The 18,461-nt window shown below is 43.4% G+C and overlaps 3 protein-coding genes across 8 annotated transcripts in view; 1 reads left to right on the top strand and 2 right to left on the bottom strand.

Moving 5' to 3' along the window:
- Window positions 1-356: 356 nt before the first annotated feature.
- On the bottom strand, window positions 357-6,887 carry wdr6 (WD repeat domain 6). 4 transcript variants are annotated; one of them, XM_085393820.1, is made up of 7 exons: window positions 6,750-6,887; window positions 6,335-6,486; window positions 5,936-6,070; window positions 2,858-5,591; window positions 2,566-2,643; window positions 1,697-1,813; window positions 357-1,468 (listed from the first exon to the last, which is right to left on the bottom strand). In XM_085393820.1, the coding sequence occupies exons 2-7, from the start codon at window positions 6,402-6,404 to the stop codon at window positions 508-510; spliced, it is 4,095 nt and encodes a 1,364-aa protein (XP_085249946.1). In that variant the 5' UTR covers window positions 6,405-6,486; window positions 6,750-6,887; the 3' UTR covers window positions 357-507. The 4 variants fall into 4 exon arrangements, with proteins under 4 accessions (XP_085249946.1, XP_085249945.1, XP_085249948.1 ...); XM_085393819.1 differs by having other exon boundaries at window positions 6,758-6,879; XM_085393822.1 differs by having other exon boundaries at window positions 6,818-6,851.
- A 405-nt stretch (window positions 6,888-7,292) lies between these two features.
- On the top strand, window positions 7,293-12,459 carry fsbp (fibrinogen silencer binding protein). 2 transcript variants are annotated; one of them, XM_085393823.1, is made up of 5 exons: window positions 7,293-7,602; window positions 9,687-9,730; window positions 9,849-10,017; window positions 11,384-11,428; window positions 11,521-12,459. In XM_085393823.1, the coding sequence occupies exons 1-5, from the start codon at window positions 7,398-7,400 to the stop codon at window positions 11,880-11,882; spliced, it is 825 nt and encodes a 274-aa protein (XP_085249949.1). In that variant the 5' UTR covers window positions 7,293-7,397; the 3' UTR covers window positions 11,883-12,459. The 2 variants fall into 2 exon arrangements, with proteins under 2 accessions (XP_085249949.1, XP_085249950.1); XM_085393824.1 differs by lacking the exon at window positions 11,384-11,428 and having other exon boundaries at window positions 7,303-7,602.
- A 17-nt stretch (window positions 12,460-12,476) lies between these two features.
- celsr3 (cadherin, EGF LAG seven-pass G-type receptor 3) overlaps window positions 12,477-18,461 on the bottom strand; it is a 128,308-nt gene continuing 122,323 nt past the window's right edge. For both annotated transcript variants that reach the window (XM_085393818.1, XM_085393817.1), the window contains 2 exons: window positions 16,772-17,834; window positions 12,477-16,385 (listed from right to left, as the gene is read on the bottom strand). In XM_085393818.1, the coding sequence (XP_085249944.1) occupies window positions 16,358-16,385; window positions 16,772-17,834 (1,091 nt within the window). In that variant the 3' untranslated portion in view covers window positions 12,477-16,357. The remainder of the gene's footprint in view (window positions 16,386-16,771; window positions 17,835-18,461) is intronic.

Genomic DNA, 18,461 nt, shown 5'->3' on the forward strand with positions numbered 1-18,461 from the left:
TTGATAACATGTTGTTATAATTTATTTAATATTACTTTCTAGTATCAACTGATGTTTGCTGGAGCCACAGCCGTAAAGGCGCTGGTCAACACAGTTTCCCTCTCACCAGATATCCCAACCGATATCTGGTGAGAGGGAAACATGAAGATGAAACCAGGAGATGTCCTTACTGAACCATCAGAGCTGAACAGGTGATGGAGAAACAGGTTTACCTTTTAGTTGACATGAATGATTGGAAGGGAAGTTATGAACTGTTTCTGGGAGACAAATAACACCAGCATCCTTTTCTACGTAGCTGACTGGGAATAAATGTTTTTATCATTTTCATGCAAGAAAAAAAATAAAGAAACAAAAACTAGAGAATAAATACTTTAAACAATTACCAGAGACATACATTTACATCAAAGTATACAGCTGCAATTAAGACAGGTAATTGAGAAATAATTAAAAAAAATATGTCCCTTTGTGAAGTTTTTACAAAAGTATCTTTAATCTTTTTATTCAGAATCATTTTTCTTGGAGAGTCACTTTAATTCGCTCGTCCAGCTTTCCCTTTTCTCCATTTTTCTCTGCATCCATCTCCGGATTCTTGACTCGTAGTAGCTGGAAGCCCTGACCGCAGACGAGCGCCCATCGCTCCCATCGCTCCCTCAAACCTGTCTCAGGCTTTACTGCACTCACAGGCTTACCTACGCAGTCATTCTCTGGTTGATTTCTTGGACTTGTGCCCGTCTCTTCTTTCTCACCAGTAGTCTTACTAACTGGGTCACCTGTCTCGCTCGCTACCTCAACAGGTTCTTTACTGCTTTTCTCATCAGCTGTTTCTTTATCCCTCTTGAGCCTCCCAGCATTCTCCTGCTCAGACTCAAATCCTATCTTCACTTTCTGATTTCCTTCCTCACTTTCCCAGACTGCGAGCCCTGCAGCATCAGCAACGTGGGAGCACATTGCCCCATAGTGGCTGATACTGTTACTGCAGACCTTCCAAAGGCAAACCCTCTGATCTGAGGAAGTGGAGACCAAGAGGTCTGGTCTCAGGACCTTCAGCGCTGTTAGAGGGGCAGCATGGGCCAGTGATATGTGGCACTGGGAGTGGAGATGAATCTGAAGCCTGTCTGGACACTGGAGCTGCTTTTGTAGGAGAGGCTGAGACTCAGAAATCTGAGAAAACCCTACTTGGCTCCCGATTTTCCCACCTTCTGAGTGCTGCACCCCGATTGTGGACACAGTCAGCTGTCCATCATCTCCTCCGCTAGCAACAGTTACCAGGCAACTACCCTGTTGTTGTCCCATTTTTTCTGCCCAAACAGCCAATGAGTTAATCCCACTCTGGTGGGCGGGAACATCGAGGCAGGGGACTGGTGATGTTGCAGCACAGCTCGAATTATCCGTTGATGAGGACAAAGAGTCGGTCAAATTCCACACTGCGATTTTCCCATCAGTCGCAGCGCTGAACAGCAGCTTATACCTGCAAGAGAGACACAGTTATAGATATAAAACTAAGTGTTAAAAAAAGAACTACTTTCTCCATGCTTTCCTAAATACTGTACATCTGTAGTATTAATACGCCAGCTGCTTTTAAAAAAATATATTTCACTTTAAGTCTAAAAAGATTAAACAGCAAAAGCAGTGGTCTGGTTCTGTAAAGCATGACATAACAACCCAGGAAAAAAAGATGAGCAATCACAGTCATAACCTGTTGCCTTTGTCATCCTCCAGGCTGCAGGTGGCGACACTGAGTACACAGCGTTGATGGTAGAATGTTTCCCACAGCAAATCGATTTGACCTTTCGCTTCATTGACAGAGAACAGTCTGGAAAAAACAGTAATGGATGTGAGGAAACAGTGAGAAGAGTATTAAGGGAGAACATTAGACACTATAGCAGCACACAGGGTTCATGTACATGATTACCAAAACAGTTCCTTTAATTTTCCACCCGACTTTTAATGACCATTTCTTTTAATTATCTGAATATACATGAAAAATAAGATTAAAAATCTATGCTAAAACTTACCACAGTATAACTTGACTAAATTCAATACCAGGCTATATGAGAATACAAAATAAACATGCGAATAAGATGTTTACAGTATGTTAAACTCCAAAAACTCCCATTGTTCAGCCCAAATAAACAAGTGTCAAGGAGGAAGAGATTTTGGACTATAACTAGGTAAAAATTCATAATGCTGGTTATTATACTGATGTTCTGACCACATAAGATCTTGCAGGATCAATGCATATTTCCTTACACATATGTTAACATCTGTGACTGCATGGTACACGTGTTGGCAAAATTGAGCAAAAATACTTGAAAATACAAAACTGATGATTGCAGTTGATTATTGCCACAATACACAATCGGACACACATAAATGAAATGTAAAGCCTTTGATTCTGTTACATTCATCATTATGGTTATTATAATCACCAGTACCATCACCCCAGTACTGAATATAATACTTTTTGAGAGCATCAACTCAATGCGAAGACACTCTGATTTTCTCTTTTCTGCAGCTTCAATGAAAATTCCAGCTGTGTGAACCCTTGCTGTGATGAATACCAACCTGACAGCCCCGTCACTGCAGGACAGAGCCACGAGGACACGGTTTATTTCTTCATCCACCACTGTCGCAGACATGTACCTGAAAACACACAGACGAGAGCTGTAATCAGAGGTGCATTTTTTAAAATGCAAAAAACAAAAACACTGAAGTTATATTCAGCTAAAAAAAAACAAACAACAAAAACAGCAGATTGTCTTTGAACACAGATTTTTTGTGAGGAAGAGAAAATATATGCAGAGAACAAATAACAGGAGGTCAGAGGCTATCTAAACACTAGCTTTAAAAAACTTGCCTCGTTTCCGGGTCCATTTTCACCATCTTGTGTCTGTTGCGCCTCCTCTCCCACTCTTTGTCCAAACGGTGACTGGCTACCTGGATCACCTGACAGGAAGGAGCCAGTCTCTGCCCGTCCCAAACAATTAACAGCCGGTAAACTTGGATTTGAGCCCGCCCACCGGCTGACACGAGCAGAGCAGAGAGAGGCTTTGACTGGCTTTCACTCCCCCCTTCTGGGCGAACAATCGCAGTCACCGTGCGGATGCTCGAGATGTGGTCGGTAATAACTGAAAGAACTTTAATATTGCCAGAAAAGGGATGTACCGCCAGGACACTCAGGCTAGTGTCCTCTCCACCTGTCACTACTAACTCCCAGTGGTTTGCCTGATTCCTGTTCCCAAAGTCTGTTATCCTCCCCAGCCTGCATACACACCCAATTCCTCTTCCATGGACTCCATCTTTCAGTCCTGTTCCTCCAGCCCTTCCTGTCTTTCCATCCCAACCCATTGCTTCTCCGGGGGGCTGTGAAGCCAGGACTGCCCCCTGCTTGATAAACACCAAAGCTCCATATCCGAGCCAAATTCCTTTGTGGGATGGCCACAGACTCCAAGAGCGGTGCCCCCCACCACAAGGCACTGCTAACAGTCTCTCCTGCCTCACTGGATCCCAAACAACAAAATGGACTGCATGAAAGCCGACAATTACAAATCTGGCTTCTCTGCCTTCCTTCTCTACTTCTCTGAAGCGCTCTTCTTCTGCCTCCTCCCCTTTAACCTCCACCTGTTCGGTCAATTGGTGTTCTTTGTTATACAGCTCTTCACATTCCTCGGTGACCTCTTCCTCCTCAACTTCTTTTTCAGGTTCGAGAATTAAAATCCTCTCCAGCCACTCCATTCCTTTGCAGGCACGCTGGACCCTGAGAACCTCCAGCTGAAGCCTTTCTTCATTCATTTCACTTGTTTCCGCAGCGTTATCTTCTCTACTTTCCTCAAGATTCTTTGGTGACGATGGACGCACACTGAAAACTCTAACACAGCCGTCCCTGCCAGTGCTATAGAACAAGCCTTGGCACTCATACACTGAGGTTACACCTTGTTTCCCGTGCACCCCAAACAGACAGCTCAGAGGATGCAGCAAAAGGTCATGCACCTCTTTGCTTCCTTCATTCTCCATCTTGCCTTTCCCCTCTCCCTCAGGCCCACCTTCCTCATCGTCACCTTGTTTACCATCTGTCAGTAATTCTTCATTTGTTTCCTCACCATCTCCTTTTCTTTGCTTTGAGTTTTCTCTTTCCTGAAACAGAAGCAGGGATCCTCTCCTGTCTCCACACACCCAAAGCACCTCCCTTGACCTGCACTGGAGGCGCACTGCAGCTGTAAGCCAGCGCTTAGCGCAAGAGGGGAGGAGGAAAGAAGGTAGAGCAGTGATGCTGAGAGCTAAAGAACAGGTTTCATTGAATTTTGTCTCTACACACCAGCGATAGACACGCCCTTCAGCACCTGAAGCTAACAAATACGCACGCTCTTTTTCCTTCTGCCAAATAAGACTATGGATCTTCCCTGATCCACATGTAAGCAGAATTCCAGACTGAGGATGAGACATGGGAAAGATCTGTAAGCACCCACTGAGGTTTCCCACAGCACACAAATCAACTTTGGTTGTCGACTCCTTCACAGTGATAGTTATCGTTTCCATCACACAGTAGGACTGAAACTCTGGAGTCCCATTCCACACTACTTCCCACTTCCCAACACTATATTGGTAAACTATTCCTTTGTCAGTGCAAACTACAGGCTTACACTGACTCCAGCTTGTACTACCATCCTCTTCTCCTGCTAAGCAAACAACTTTAGGCAGGCCTTGACCAGGAAATTTCAGGTCGGTCAGTTTCTCTGTCACTGTCTCCTCCTCTAGACACTCCTTCTTCTCATTGCCCTCCACTCTCCACAACCTTACCCCTCCATCCGCCCCTCCTGTAGCCACCCAGCTCGCATCCTTTCCCTCACTGACTGCCAGTGCACGAACACCCCCTGCTCGGTGTCCCTTCAACGTGCGAACCACCTTCCCGCTTCCAGCCCAGTCCCAGACTAAACAGGTGCCATCTTCCCCAGCGCTGAAGATATTCCCTAATGAGAGACGGACTGAGAACACCCTGGCCTGATGTCCATATAGGATCCTTAAACAAACTGGGTTCAAGTCCCCACATTTACCTTCAGGCCCACCTAAAGTGCCAACACCCCACACCCGTACACTGCGGTCATCAGAGGCTGAAGCTAAATATCCTTTCTCCTGGAGGTAAGAGATACTGAAGATGACCCCAGTGTGGCCCAGTAGACGCCTTTCAATTGGAGCTTTGTTTTCAGGATTGCCACTTTTGTCTCCTGGTTTCCAGAGAACCAGCTGATTGAACACAGTCCCTCCAACTATGACAGTATCCACCCAGGATTCATGAACCAGAAGGAGAGCAGAGTACAGCAAACACCCCTCCAGACAGGAACGCTGCACCACGGCATTTCCTTTTGTGACATCCAAGAGAAGAGCACTATTATGAGCAAGAGCCACACACAGCAGTGGCTGTTTGCCTCCAGAGAGCCAGCGGACATCCAGAGCCCAGTCCTGTAGCTCCATGAGGGGACCCAGGACCTCCAGGCGAAGATGCTCCCCATCCTCCACACGGAACCTTACAAGCCTCACAGCTTTGCCTCCAAATACTGCAAGGTCGCAGACATTTGGCTCTGTAGTGCTCAGTGCTGGTGAATAAGAGCAAAAAATTTATGTATATTAAAATTTAAAAAAATTAGAGCAAAAATAGCTGGAGGCTTTACGTGAATAAAGACTTTTAATACGCAATAAATAATTGTCTAATAAAGATAATATGTATACTGTATATCCTCAATTTAATCTAACACCTGCAAGCATACCTTTAACTGCTTATACTTTAACTTTTATCATAGCTGAGAACCCATTCTTGGTTCCAGACTTGCCTTTCTTTCACTTTCGTATTGCTCTGTAAATAATTTTCTCGACATATTAACGTATAGTAAAAACAATCAAACAAAACAAGAAACAGCTCATACTAACAGCTTATACTAACCGGCACTCCGTGGTGGCTCAGCTTCCCACCTTCTAGGTCTTATTCCATGAATCCGGTAATGATGGAGAATGCTCAATGAGGCACAGGCTTTAGGGCGAGGCTTGAGTCTGTACACCGACAAGACCGGACCCTCACCTGCCATGAAAGAAAAGTTGTGTGTGTTTGTATTGTGCAATAATGTACAAAATTTGGAACTCTAAAGTTCAAGCTAACCATTACAGCAACCAGAGTTACAAAGAGAATGTGGCACAGATACAAAATGAAGAAGTTCTGAATAAGTTAAAGTTTAACAATAAAGAACTTGTACCAAAAATGCAGTTAATATAGGAGCACTGTGGAAAAACACAGCAGAGCATCACAAGAATAACTAATTGCTTATCTTATATGTTGAACACTAACCTTTAATTAGAAACGCATCCTGAAGGAACTCCAGAGCTGTAACTGGAGCAACCAGGGCCACCGTCTCCATCACTTAAAGATTAACTGCGGTCAACAAAGGCACATGACGGGGATACGGTGCAATACAGACAGATGACCCGCTTTGGCGACCCCTAAAGAGAGCAGCCGAAAAATCAAGACCATTATGAAGGGAAGATATGCAGTTTTAACTTACAAATCGTACTTGTAAAGCATGCTGAGACTCCGGGTAGTGCAGTCTGCTGTTGTATTTACTAAAGTCTAATGCTGAGTGAAGATTACCCTTATGATTAGCAAAACAAGCTAACAGGAGGAGTTCTTCTTGTCTTATTTGGAAAGGAATAAGATATCGAACGGCAGAAAACTTTAACAGGTAAACAATAATATCTCGACGTGCCTACTTACACACGCTCCCAATGCAGGAAACTGTTCAGAAACGTTATAAGATCATTATTAGTCTGGTACCCATGTGTTTCTGTACAGTCGTTCTTGCCGGGTTTCAACCAATCAAGCTGGACTACCGGCTTTCTCAACGCTGATTGGCTAGTAGGAGTTTAATCGTATTTTTATTGGTGAACTCTGTGCACGTGAGGGACAGCCTTCTATGTTATGCTGCGTTTAAGGATGTTCGATAAAACTCAGTCAGTAGCCTCAGTCGCAGGCATTGATTTTAAAATACCAGGATACCTACTAAGAAGTTTCAAAGCGCTTTTACACCCACTTCTTTATACAAAAAGCCGTTATTATCATTTTAATTCCACAGCTGCACCTGTAGTGATGAAATTCAGGCACTCTGATTCTACTGCGTTGCCTACTTCGGTGGGATTTGGGGTACATAACTGGAAAGTCATGTTAATTATCTCAGCGTTTAAATTATAACGTTTTCACGATATTTTGTAACCTAATGCCAAAAGATACATGCGCAACAGCGTAAATGTGTCTTCAAATCCTCGCAGAACACGTGAACGCATCACGAGGCAGTACATAAGGTAAGAGGTTGCTCCAGGCTGGGAGGTAGCGGTCCAGCTAACTTTTAGAGCTAGCTATGCCTGGCAAATGTAAATTCCAAGATTCCTGGCTCGCAAAGGATGTTTACAAGGACTGGCTGGTTAAGGACGTCCAGGACATTCATTTTGCCCGATGCAGGGCCTGTTGCAAATCAATCAAACTTCAGACGATGGGCGAGGCTGCCCTTACCAGCCACGCAGGGGGAGCTGGCCACAAAGCAGCGGTCCGCAAGCTGCTGGAAGGTGGGTCACTTCCAGTTTTTCAGACTGGAGAACATCTTGAAAGGAATGACAGAAATCTGTTAAGAGAATTCACGAGATCTTGGTGTGATAACTGCTTCATCGCTGTTTGTTAAGATGGTTTAATCGTGATGTGGTGTTATCGTTGGTGTGTGTGCGTGTGGCTACACCAGTCTAGACAGGAGTGTAAAAACATCTGTCCCAGGACGAGTGGTCATCAGGACATTACCGAGCACAGCTGTACAGTTTATGCAATTTCAGAGTTGATTTATATGGTGTCTGTTATGTCTTTGATTTAAGGTTTCTATATCCCGTGTCATTATAGCCTAAAAACAACAGCAAGGAGCAGCAGCCAGCATTCAGAGTCCGCTGAAGTAATAAGACTTCCTCCTGGGATAGCAACTATGTTTCCATTATTATTAAATTATGGCTCATTAAATACATTTTTAACATACAATGAATATAAGGTGCATTAGTTTGGTCTACTGCGTAGTTCAAGGGGTTAAGCAATGGATTTAATTAGGGTAATTCATTAAGACTGTAATGATGTTTGTTTGTTTAACAGAAAGTTGGAACACCCAATATCTCATTCATTCGTTTACTGACCCTGTAAAACAAATCCGGGTAACTTAAAGGTTTGTTTGTTTTTCCGGGTTTTTCTCTTTCTTTTAAAGCTCTTTAGCATTATATAATTTTTTTTATTAAATGAAAAATAATAATTATTGTTGTTGTTATGTCTTTGATGTAATTAAATAACCTGGGAGCACAGGCATGAAAAGTGTGTTTAATAGTGAGAAGTGGGAATCATCAGACACACCACGATATAATATTATTGGGATTTTTCACATTTTCTAATATGATATTAGCCTTCATGTTCTATAGGAATGTAACTAAAGTACAACCAGCTAGCAGCCTGTTGATTCAAGTCCCCTCAAGTCATGCTCACTGACACAGACTCGTTCAGACTGATGGTCACATGTTGGTGATCTGTCCGCCTTCATAAATTAGACAAGTTATTTTGCAAACCTTCATATTTGACAGTCAGTCTGAGAATGATTGCAGTTGGTCTAAGTCAGACTGCGACTTATTGCGGAAAGGATGCCTCCTGTTATTTGACCTGTGAAAAGTAATTTTTTTGTGTGTGTGGATGTAAGAAGGTTGTTGTTCTATTTTTACTCATGTGACTGAGCCATGAGCTTGCTTTGTATTAGGAGATAACTTTGTCAAGAAAAGTGTGTTTGATGGTTTTTGGGTCAGAGTTTATTTCGTGTAAGTTTGCTCTGCTAACGTTGTCTCTGGATGGTGATATATGAAATCAGCCCTCTCATTCGTAGTATTCCCAGAGTACAGCTCTCTGTCTCAGCTGCTTGTACTCTGGTCCTAAAGAACAGGAAGGTTGTTGAGCACTGATATATTAATAAGATGTGAATTCCTCTCTGTGTAGACTGCAGCACATATATGGTTTTCAGTGATTTGTCACAGTTAATTACTGCTTTATACGAAGTACATTGCATGTAACTGCAACATTATTTGCAGTTGAAAAACGGTGATAAATCACAATATATGTTATTGCAATACTCAGAATAATGAGTAAAATGTTAAAAATCACAAAAATATCAAGTCACAAGTGAAGTATTGTAATAATATTGTTTCACTCTGTTTACAGAGCGATTAAAAGGACTGTGCTCATTTTATGACTGTCCCCCTTTTTGCACGATACTGCTCATCTACACCAAGAAATGTTCAGTTTACCCAGCAGTTACTTAAAGTGTCTTATAGTATAATGAAGTCCTGAGAGTTTGTTAAACGTTTTACGCTTTTCACTTCATTCCATTTAGTAAACCTGCCACCAGGTTACTGACAGCACTTACTTTGTGGACTTTTTTACTTTCTAGGTTTGCTTTGCAGAAGCTCCGATATCATTTCTGCTTTTTTTGATGGCCATCATGATTAAGGTGCTTTATGGTGATGTTGTGCTTGTGTCCACCAGAGGGAGGCGCTCTTTGTTCATTTTTCTGATAGACATATACTTGCAGTCCCTCCCTGGTTGTCTCCTTATCCTTTTTTTTTTTCTTCCTTATTATCAGGCTGTTTGATGGTGACAGGACAGGTGAATGGCAGCGTGAATCAGGTAATTACTTTTAAAGTTTTGGTTTCATTTTATTTAAGAGGTAAACCTGGAGCTGCTCATGACACCTTAGGTTCAGACATTAATCCCAGAAACACCAAATGGCTCGCCTCCTTCTTAGGCAGAGGACAGCAAGGAGCAAGTGGCCATCTGCCTCCAGCGTGACGCCTTGGACAGAATAACAGGCAACGACTGGTCAGATCTGCACCACAGCCCCTCTACAAACTCCACCTCCCACAATGCAGAGCTACAGGATGTGGCATTCCCTGCTGCCTACTTTACAGCACCAGGTACCAACAAATAACACCCTGCAAGCTGCTTGAGCATGTGTTGCTTGGAAACCCTTGCGCAGGGAACTTTCTGTGGGCAAATAGTGGGATATTCTACTATTAACTTGATTAATACTCCACTCTTAATTAAGAAACAATAACCTTGAGCTGAAGGAGATAATTGGCTCAGTTAACATTACTAAGGGTGAGGAGGAAAGGGCGTAATTATACACAGACTTCAATAAGTTATAGCTGTTTTGCTGCAGAGATGGCTTTAGTGTTGAATGCTTATTAGAAGATTGTGAATGGGAAGAAGCAGCCCATGTGACCAACCTAAATAAATTACTGTCATTAAGAAGATTGATAGCCCAATTAATAGCAGGGGGTATGCTGTTTGGAGTGCCCGTGTACCATGGTGTTACACGCTCACTGTGCATCATAAATATGAGACTAAATAGCTGTTTAGTTCATTCCTCTGCTTTTCCTCTAATTTATCTCCGAGGCTCCCCTTTTGTGGCTGAAATTGAATGTTTTGACAACCTGCAGTACTGTGCAAAAATCTTGAGCCACTCGTCATATATTACTTAAATGTAATATATGAGGCAAAAAGTAAAGTATATACAGTTCTGACGAGCTTGAAAGTTATTGTTTGGTGTGACCAAACACAGCCTGAACTCTCATAGGCGAGCTAGTCTTCAGAAATCTTTCTTCAGGTTACGTTTTTCTATCCAGGGATGTTTTTACTGTTTGTGTGTGTTTCATGCTGACAGTCTTTCCTGATGGTATCACATGTAGTACAGTACTTTTTAGCATTGAAAAAGAGCATTTAGCAGAAGAAGCATTCAGGTCAGTAAATTAGAATTTTTCTTTGCAGAGTTCTAAATAGATTTTCCATCGATGATACAGTTATGAATTGACCCAGACACTGTATGACAACCTCACACATGGATATATAAATCATCAGCTTACACCTGTGGCTGTACTGCAAAAGCATGTTCAAGTTTGTTTTCATTAACCCACTTTATTAAGAAACTTTTCTAAGTAATTCATAGCATTTCACATCTAATCCCTGTGACACATATTATATCTAACACAAACTATAACCTGCTGTATTTATTTAGTTTGCTTTGTTTACCTGTGACAAGGTATACCTTTGGTGAGCCAACTCGGGCTTTTTGAGTCTAACAGTTAGCACAGCTGTGCCTGCATCAGATCGCACAGTGGCTCACAAGAAGGAAAAACTATTATCCTAAATAAATCTGAGGATTTTCAAAATATAGTCCAGGTTAAAACTGTAAGACGATAGGTTTATCAGCTTTGCTCTGGCATTAAGGCGCAGGTAGATCTGACTGGGATTAAATTGTGTTTTGTGTTTTTTAAATTTCAGCCTTATTCTCTAAACTGCAGCTCCTGGTGTTAAACAGCCTTGAAAGTAAGAAAAGTGAATCTAAAGTTGCCTTGCAAACCTCAGATCGTGCTTTTTAGTACAAACCACAGTGAAGCTTTTGAACTTTGACCTCTCAGGCACCTCCAGGCTCAGCAGCCAGCATCTCCAACCATCAGGCGGCAAGACGGAAGACGCCGGGCGCCGCCCAGCTCAGCACGACTCCGTAGACCTGTCCAGACTGGAGCACCAGCAGAGATCGGACGCTCTGGAGCAGCAGCAGCAGATGAAGATCCTGGAGTGGGAGAATAGGATGAAGGTGCTGGCGTGGGAGCAGGAGCTGGTGAGGGAGAAGAGGAGAGCAGCCCGGCAGAAGGAGAAAGCCTTCAGGATGAAGAAGGCCTACTACAAGGCCAAGCTAAAGAGGATGGGCGAGGACGTGCCGCCATCTTCCTCCAGTAGTGGCGACGAAGCGGAGAAAACGTCTGACCCGACTGGCTGATACGCTCAAATGTTTCTATTTTTCGGAGTGTCATTCTTGTATTGTTTTGTGTATACGCCATGACACTACTTTTTGTTTTTTGTTACACATTGCTGCTGAAGAGTTTCACATTGAGCAACAATTGTTGTAATCACGGCAGCCAATCCCTCTGCAATGTGAGTTCCATCTTAATAGAGAAACATTTTAAGCAGTTTTTGAACTAATCTTTAAAAACGACACAACAGTACGGAGAACTGTAAGTCACTTTATACTCCTTGTTGAAATGGTTTGTAATGACAACCCTGTTTTATGTGTCATCTATCACAATCTAGCCCCGGATTGAAAAAATCAATTTTCATTGATCGTCTTAATGGTGTATTTTTTATTTTAATTTTTTTTAAAGGTCAAAGTTCGTTCGAGGTTATTTTAAAAGAAGAATGTACGCAGGTGACACGCACATGGGACGAAATGACATTCCTAAAAGGACAATCTTTTAACAGACTTTTTTAGTGCATGCTTTAACTTTGTTTTTGATATGTAAGTAAACAAATGTGTAAGTGAATAAATAAGTGGGAGAAACAGGTACCACACTGACGTATGTGCACACCTGTGATTGTTGTGCGTCTTCTTCTGAAAATGAGAGGTCTGTAATATTGAGTTGTAAGGCAGCATATAGAGGAAAGTATTGGGTCACACCACTTACCTACAAATACACTGGAGTACATGGACAGAAGGTCAGGTTGCCTTGTGTCCACATTCTTTTGGCCATTTTTAAAGTTCTCTGCTGGGACTGTGGTGGTAGGAGGGGTTCCACCACCACAGTGCTGTTTAAAAAAGAAAACTCTTTAAGAGTATCTTCAGCAAAATAATTAGGCGCACTCAGCGATCGTCAAAAACACCAAAAGAGGCCATTATCTTTTTGATGAATGCTGTTAAGTACAGTTCAAACACTTAGAGAATAGATGAAAAATGCAACGCTTTGAAAAATGGCTGCTCTCCCTCTGCTTTATGCCAGCTGACACTCAGGAGAGAGTGGTATTGATCTTCACAGCCAACTTTTGGCAGGAAGCATATTTCCCAAAAATGTCCATTTCCCCCCTTCGGATCCCAACGTTTTAGATCAAATATTTTTAGCTTTACTACTGCACATCAGTGCCTAATGAACCTGGCTGTGACCAAGCGGTAACATTAATAATCTAATAAGAGCACTGATGAGTTTTTGCTTCAGCCCTGCGTAGGTTAAAATCTTAAGATGCATGTATGCGCCGCTGATCCCCGCCGTCTCTTGAGCTGAACGTCTCCGCCCTCCTCCGATGTCTCTGAATGTGACAGAATACTTTGAGAGTCAACGCAAGTCAGGGAGAGGAGCCTTCTAGAGAAAAACGTGTCACCCTGTCACAGGATCTTTCCTCCGCTCACTTTTTCTACACCTGAAAATGTCTGTTGGCATGAATATGAAACAGCAAAGCTCTTTGTGTCTCCCAGACAAGAATAATCAGAAAGAACACAGAGCCTTGTAGGAATAAGTCATTTTTTTTCTTTTTTAATGTCCAACATTTCTCTTGTTTCCGCGGTAACAGGGGGACAGCTGTTTCCATCCAGACGGCAAGATAGAAGGCATCCAATAATGAACACACAAGCTAACAAATACAACCTCCCATCATCTCTCCACCTCTCTCTGTTCCTCTCCTTTTGTCTCTAATCATCTTTTGTTGTTGTTGGTGGTTTTTGCTTGTTTGTTTGTCTGCCCTCGCTTCTGTGGCTCGGATTGGTCCGAACTACTGTTAAACCTGTAGTCAATTAATTGGATAGATTACCAGTTAAGATTAGACAACAGATCCAGTTTGAATACTGACTAAACTCTTCAGATTTGAATTCCAGGTGTAAGTTCGGATTCTTTTCTTGCCTTTCATCTGTGGATTTGTAGCCGTGAGAGTCAGATGACAGGAAATGTTACATATGACAACAAGAACATTTGCACACACACGCGCACACACACACACGCTTCCTCAACATCCTCTCATTCAGATGGCGAAAATAAGAAACCAATACAGTGTCAATAAATTATCAATAAATAAAGTAAATCTCATGTCTTTCAAAGTTGAAGGTCAGCTGAAGAAAAATATAGATGGAGAAGAAAATAGGATTTGTCAGGCTAACAGACCGGTGGGTGGTGTTGCGCTGCACTCGGGACTTTTTTGGCAATAATACTGTCGCAAATAGGTTGTGCTTGTCACGTCTCAGGGACACGGGACCGGCAGAGCAGCGGTCAGAGCAGGCAGATATGCACTTATTTGTAAGGTGTGTGTTTATTTCCACTTCGAGCGTTTCCATCCACGTGTCTTTTTTTCTCTCTGTCTCCCTGTGATGAGTAACATCCACGCCTTCCTCCCTGCGGCTACATTTCTGCAGTCATGTTTCCTGACCCAATTTGTTCTTCTTGCAACCTTGCCTGATTTGGTATCTTTTTTTAAAAAAAAAATCTTTCCCGTTATGCAATATCTTAGCCTTATTTTTTTTTTATTACTTTTTGCATTGGCTTTTGGCTGTTTTCTGCTCAAAGACACAGACAACACATGTTGGCAACACAGAACTCCCATTTTCCTTCAGTTTTTACAACCCGCTGTAGTTTCCTATAGAAAAAAGCCTCCCTGTCCCCGTCTCCACTCCTGAAAACGCCCATGTGTTGTTACCTTAAAGGCTGAACTCTGGGCTTCCTCCGACAGCTGCGAGAAAGGTGCAGCTGCTGATGGAAAGACCTGCATCTCGAAACCACTTAGAGGCTTTTAGCGCTGACACAGCTGACATCTCCTCTCCCCTCTGCAATCTGCCGCAGAAGCTTTGACGGATCTTGAAAGATAACTCATTTTTTGTGAAACCATCTAAATGAGAATCTGAATAAATAAAAATCAGTTTTCGTGTTTTTTTTTTTGTGGGCTCGTGTTCGATTGTTTCTGAAGCATGAGCTTCTTTTCTGTTGAATTTCTCAAATATAAAGGAGCAATTTAAATATTCAGGTTGGCACCATGCTGTGAACATACCACAGTGCTGCTTTCATGTCTTCACACAAATATCTGAGTGTGTTACGATGACTCTTATCCGCTCCCTTCCCACATGAAAATCCGCTTGCTTATGTACTACGTGGGTAAAATAAAATGGCAAACAGTTATGCGGGTTATGTAGTAGCGCTGATCACGGCCTCATGAAGAGAAACAGCTTTTAATTTGAGACTTCTTACTGAAAAAGATCATGATTTAACAAAACCGAGCTACAACGCGCCCTGCACGAGTCATTTCCATCAGAGGAAATAGAAGAATATCAGGGTTTCATACAGATTTTAAGTCCCTTTGGTTTAGTTTTGCGGAGAAGCTTTTACGAATGGTCTTGAGGTTCGGCTGCTCCTGTGTCGTCCCTCGAGGCAGGCATCAAAGTGCACAAAACTTTGAGGGGATTTAAATGGTTGTTACGCGATACATCCTCATCCAGAGAGGCAGACAGAGATATCAACCTTCACCCACCAGGTCTCCAGAACGCTACAGATATGGTCTTGTAATATCAGCCGTCTGATATGGTCTGGTTCAGATAGCACCAGGCATGAAGATACACAGATAGATGACAAGGTCACATTCATATACAGCACAGAGCTGATGCATTGACGCTTGTGACTGAGCTTTTTAACTGCTGAGCCGCCAACTTTAAACCTTCAGGCTTTTTCTCTGCACAATCATCTCGCTCCATCAAATCTCTTAAAATAACTCCTCCTTCTATTTACAATCACTTCCTCCTCCTGCTTCGATATTTTCCCTCCAACCACATCTCGCGGTTTCGATAATCTCATTCGATTCTATTGCCAGACCCCTGTCGCTATACATAAAGTTGATGCGTGTGAGGAAATGTTTCTAGGGAAAACCTTTTTTAGGGAGAAATTTGGGGAGTTTTTTTTTCTTTTTGTGGGGAGGGGGATCCCCCCCCTCAGCAACGACCAAGACTGCACTCACACCAACCTCACTCACAACCTCACATGAGCACAGTCATTAAAAAAAAAAAAAGAAACATCACAAGAGATTTCTTCTTCATCTCCAATGAAAAAGATACAAAATGTATAAAAATGTTATTTACAGTTTCTTTTTTTTTTCTCATTTTGACGGATCTCGTTTGTTTGAAATCTGAGGAGTTTGTGTTTTTGCCTTTAAGAGTTTGTAGGTAGTAGAGGTGGTTGACTCATCGTCCACAGAAACATCGTCGTTCGCCGTAGGCGGTGACACTCGAAAACTCTTTACACAGTACACGCCGCCCACTGACTTTCTCTTGAATCTGTGTTATCATTGGATGTTTTGTCCGTCTTTGTGTCTCTGCGTTTCCTCTGTCTCGGTTTTGTTTCCCTGTCCTCGAATGTTCCAGGTTGTCCCGGTGCTTCAGGTCCATCCGCGACCTTTGAACATGTCCAATGTGACCCCAGCACTGTAGAAATGCATTAAGGGATGCGGAGGTTGTCATCAAGACTGTCCCTCACTTCTGTTGGCTCTAAGGTGAAGGAAAGAAAAATGAGTCATCACTACGTCTGTACAGCACTTCACTAATTGTAAATTCAAGTTCACAGTGAAACTACAGAAGTAAAATGGAAATGGGCTTTGCAGGCAAAAGGACAAAGAAAAAGAGAGGGAGAGAAGAGGGAGATGGAAAACAGAAGAAAATAGACTGAGACACATGGGAAGAGATGATAAAGAAGCTGGAACGCAGGAAGCCTGCTGAAAGGGTTGGGGAAGGCTGAGATAAACAAACTAGAATAGCACAAGTCAAAAGTCCAAGATGACAGATGCTGGAGAAAAGAGGAAGAGAAGAAGATGCATGTGAGAAAAGGACAGGAGGAGGGTGGGTTGAGGGTGGATTTTCCACTCAGAAGGACTTACTCCGAGTCAGGGGAGACTTCAGATATGCTATGGGAGGTGGCAGACTGGGACGGGGATGGGGAGGGTCCGTGGACGGAGCCATTTGGACCAGTGTTTGGGGCAGCAGGGGGAGGAGTGAGGACAGAGGAATTGAAGGATGCTAAAATGGAGGAAAGAATATCCAGGTGTTCACTGGACGGTTGTCGACCCAAGGGGTTTGGATTTGAACCTGCGACCTGGGGGGCAACCTGACCAGGAAACCTACATGAAGCTGAGTCCAGTCGTCCTCTGGCGTGAGCTGAAGGAGGTAGGTGCTCCTGCTGAGGCTCCTCAGATATCGGGGGAGGAGGAGAAGAGGAGGGCGGCTGGTCAGGGTGTGAAGGCTGGCGGGGTGGCAGAGTGCGGAGCCACTCCCGACACGGCTGGGCCTGGGCTCCCATTCCATTGGTGTCAAGTTGCTCCCTTGATCTACTGCTCACGAGAGCTTCTTCGAGGTGCTCCCGGGATGAGGCCTGTCGCCGAGTCAGCGAGCTCAGCTGCAACCTTGATCCGCCGAGGTATCCCTCAATCCCGGCACTGACAGCCCCTCCGTTTCCACTCACATCCTCCCTCGATCCGTGGAAACCAGTAGCATGGTGGTTGTCCAGTCTGTCCCTTGATCCTGTCAAGTTCTCCCTGGATAATGAGACTCGCTGGTGATCCAGGGTCCCTAACATTGACCCTGGCCCCAGCCCCAGCTCTCTCCTCCTGGGTAAGAGATCCAAGTTGTCCCTGGAGCCCCGGCAGTCCAACCGGTCTCTTGATCCTCCGACCGTCTGTCTCCCGAGTGGATCCCTGGACAGCTGCCTCCGTGCAAGCGAGTCCAGGTGCTCCCTAGAGGAGTAGCGGGAAGCTGGCTGGGAGAGAGAGCCGGAGCCTCCAGTGGCACCAGCTGTGGCAGAGTACATACGACCGTAGGAGGCAGCAGGAACACCTCGGTGGCCAAGAGTAGAGGTTCGGTACCAGTTGAGCTCACTGGGGACCCGGCCCATACTGGAAAGACCCTGGAGTGCGGGAGGACAGCCAAGACGGTTCTTGAGGATTCCTGGGACAAAGAAAATGAAACCACAAGAAAAAAAGAGGAAGGCGTTAGTGGTAGAAATGGAGAAGAAGGAGAAACCTGAAGAAGAGATTAGATTCCATTAGGTTACTGGATGAATCATCCATCTATCACAATAACTGGCTTAAAATAATCAAATCAGGAAACCTGAGGATACAAAGAGAGCTTTCAGAGAAATACAAGCTGTCTTAGCCTCGTCTTCTTAAGTAAATCTGCACATAACAGGTGCTCACGAGCGCTCATTTTCAAAAAATACTGGGTTGATGATTAGATCAACTGTCAGTCTGTCGTGACACCTAAAACATGTCGTAGCTGTGACCTTATTGGCTGCTAATCCATCGTGGGACGCTGGACTGTTTCAATTCGACTGTGGTTTGGCAACAACATAGTAAAACTAGTAAAAATGTTTTTTCCAGTGACTGTGATTACATGAAGCTTAAGACTTTTGAGAGAATCCAACTGCCTTACAATGTAAGGACAGGCATTTACATTGTAAAAGTCTCATGATGAGAGAAGAAGGCGAAGAAAAGCGGAAGAAATCAAATGATGAAGAGAAGCCATTTAGAAAGAGGCAGAAAATGAGTCACACAACTATCACATTTACCAAAAAGC

The sequence above is a fragment of the Rhamphochromis longiceps genome, linkage group LG20, assembly GCF_057381845.1.
Source record: "Rhamphochromis longiceps isolate RC_006_pf linkage group LG20, R_longiceps_female_GT1.1, whole genome shotgun sequence".
NCBI lineage: Eukaryota > Metazoa > Chordata > Actinopteri > Cichliformes > Cichlidae > Rhamphochromis > Rhamphochromis longiceps.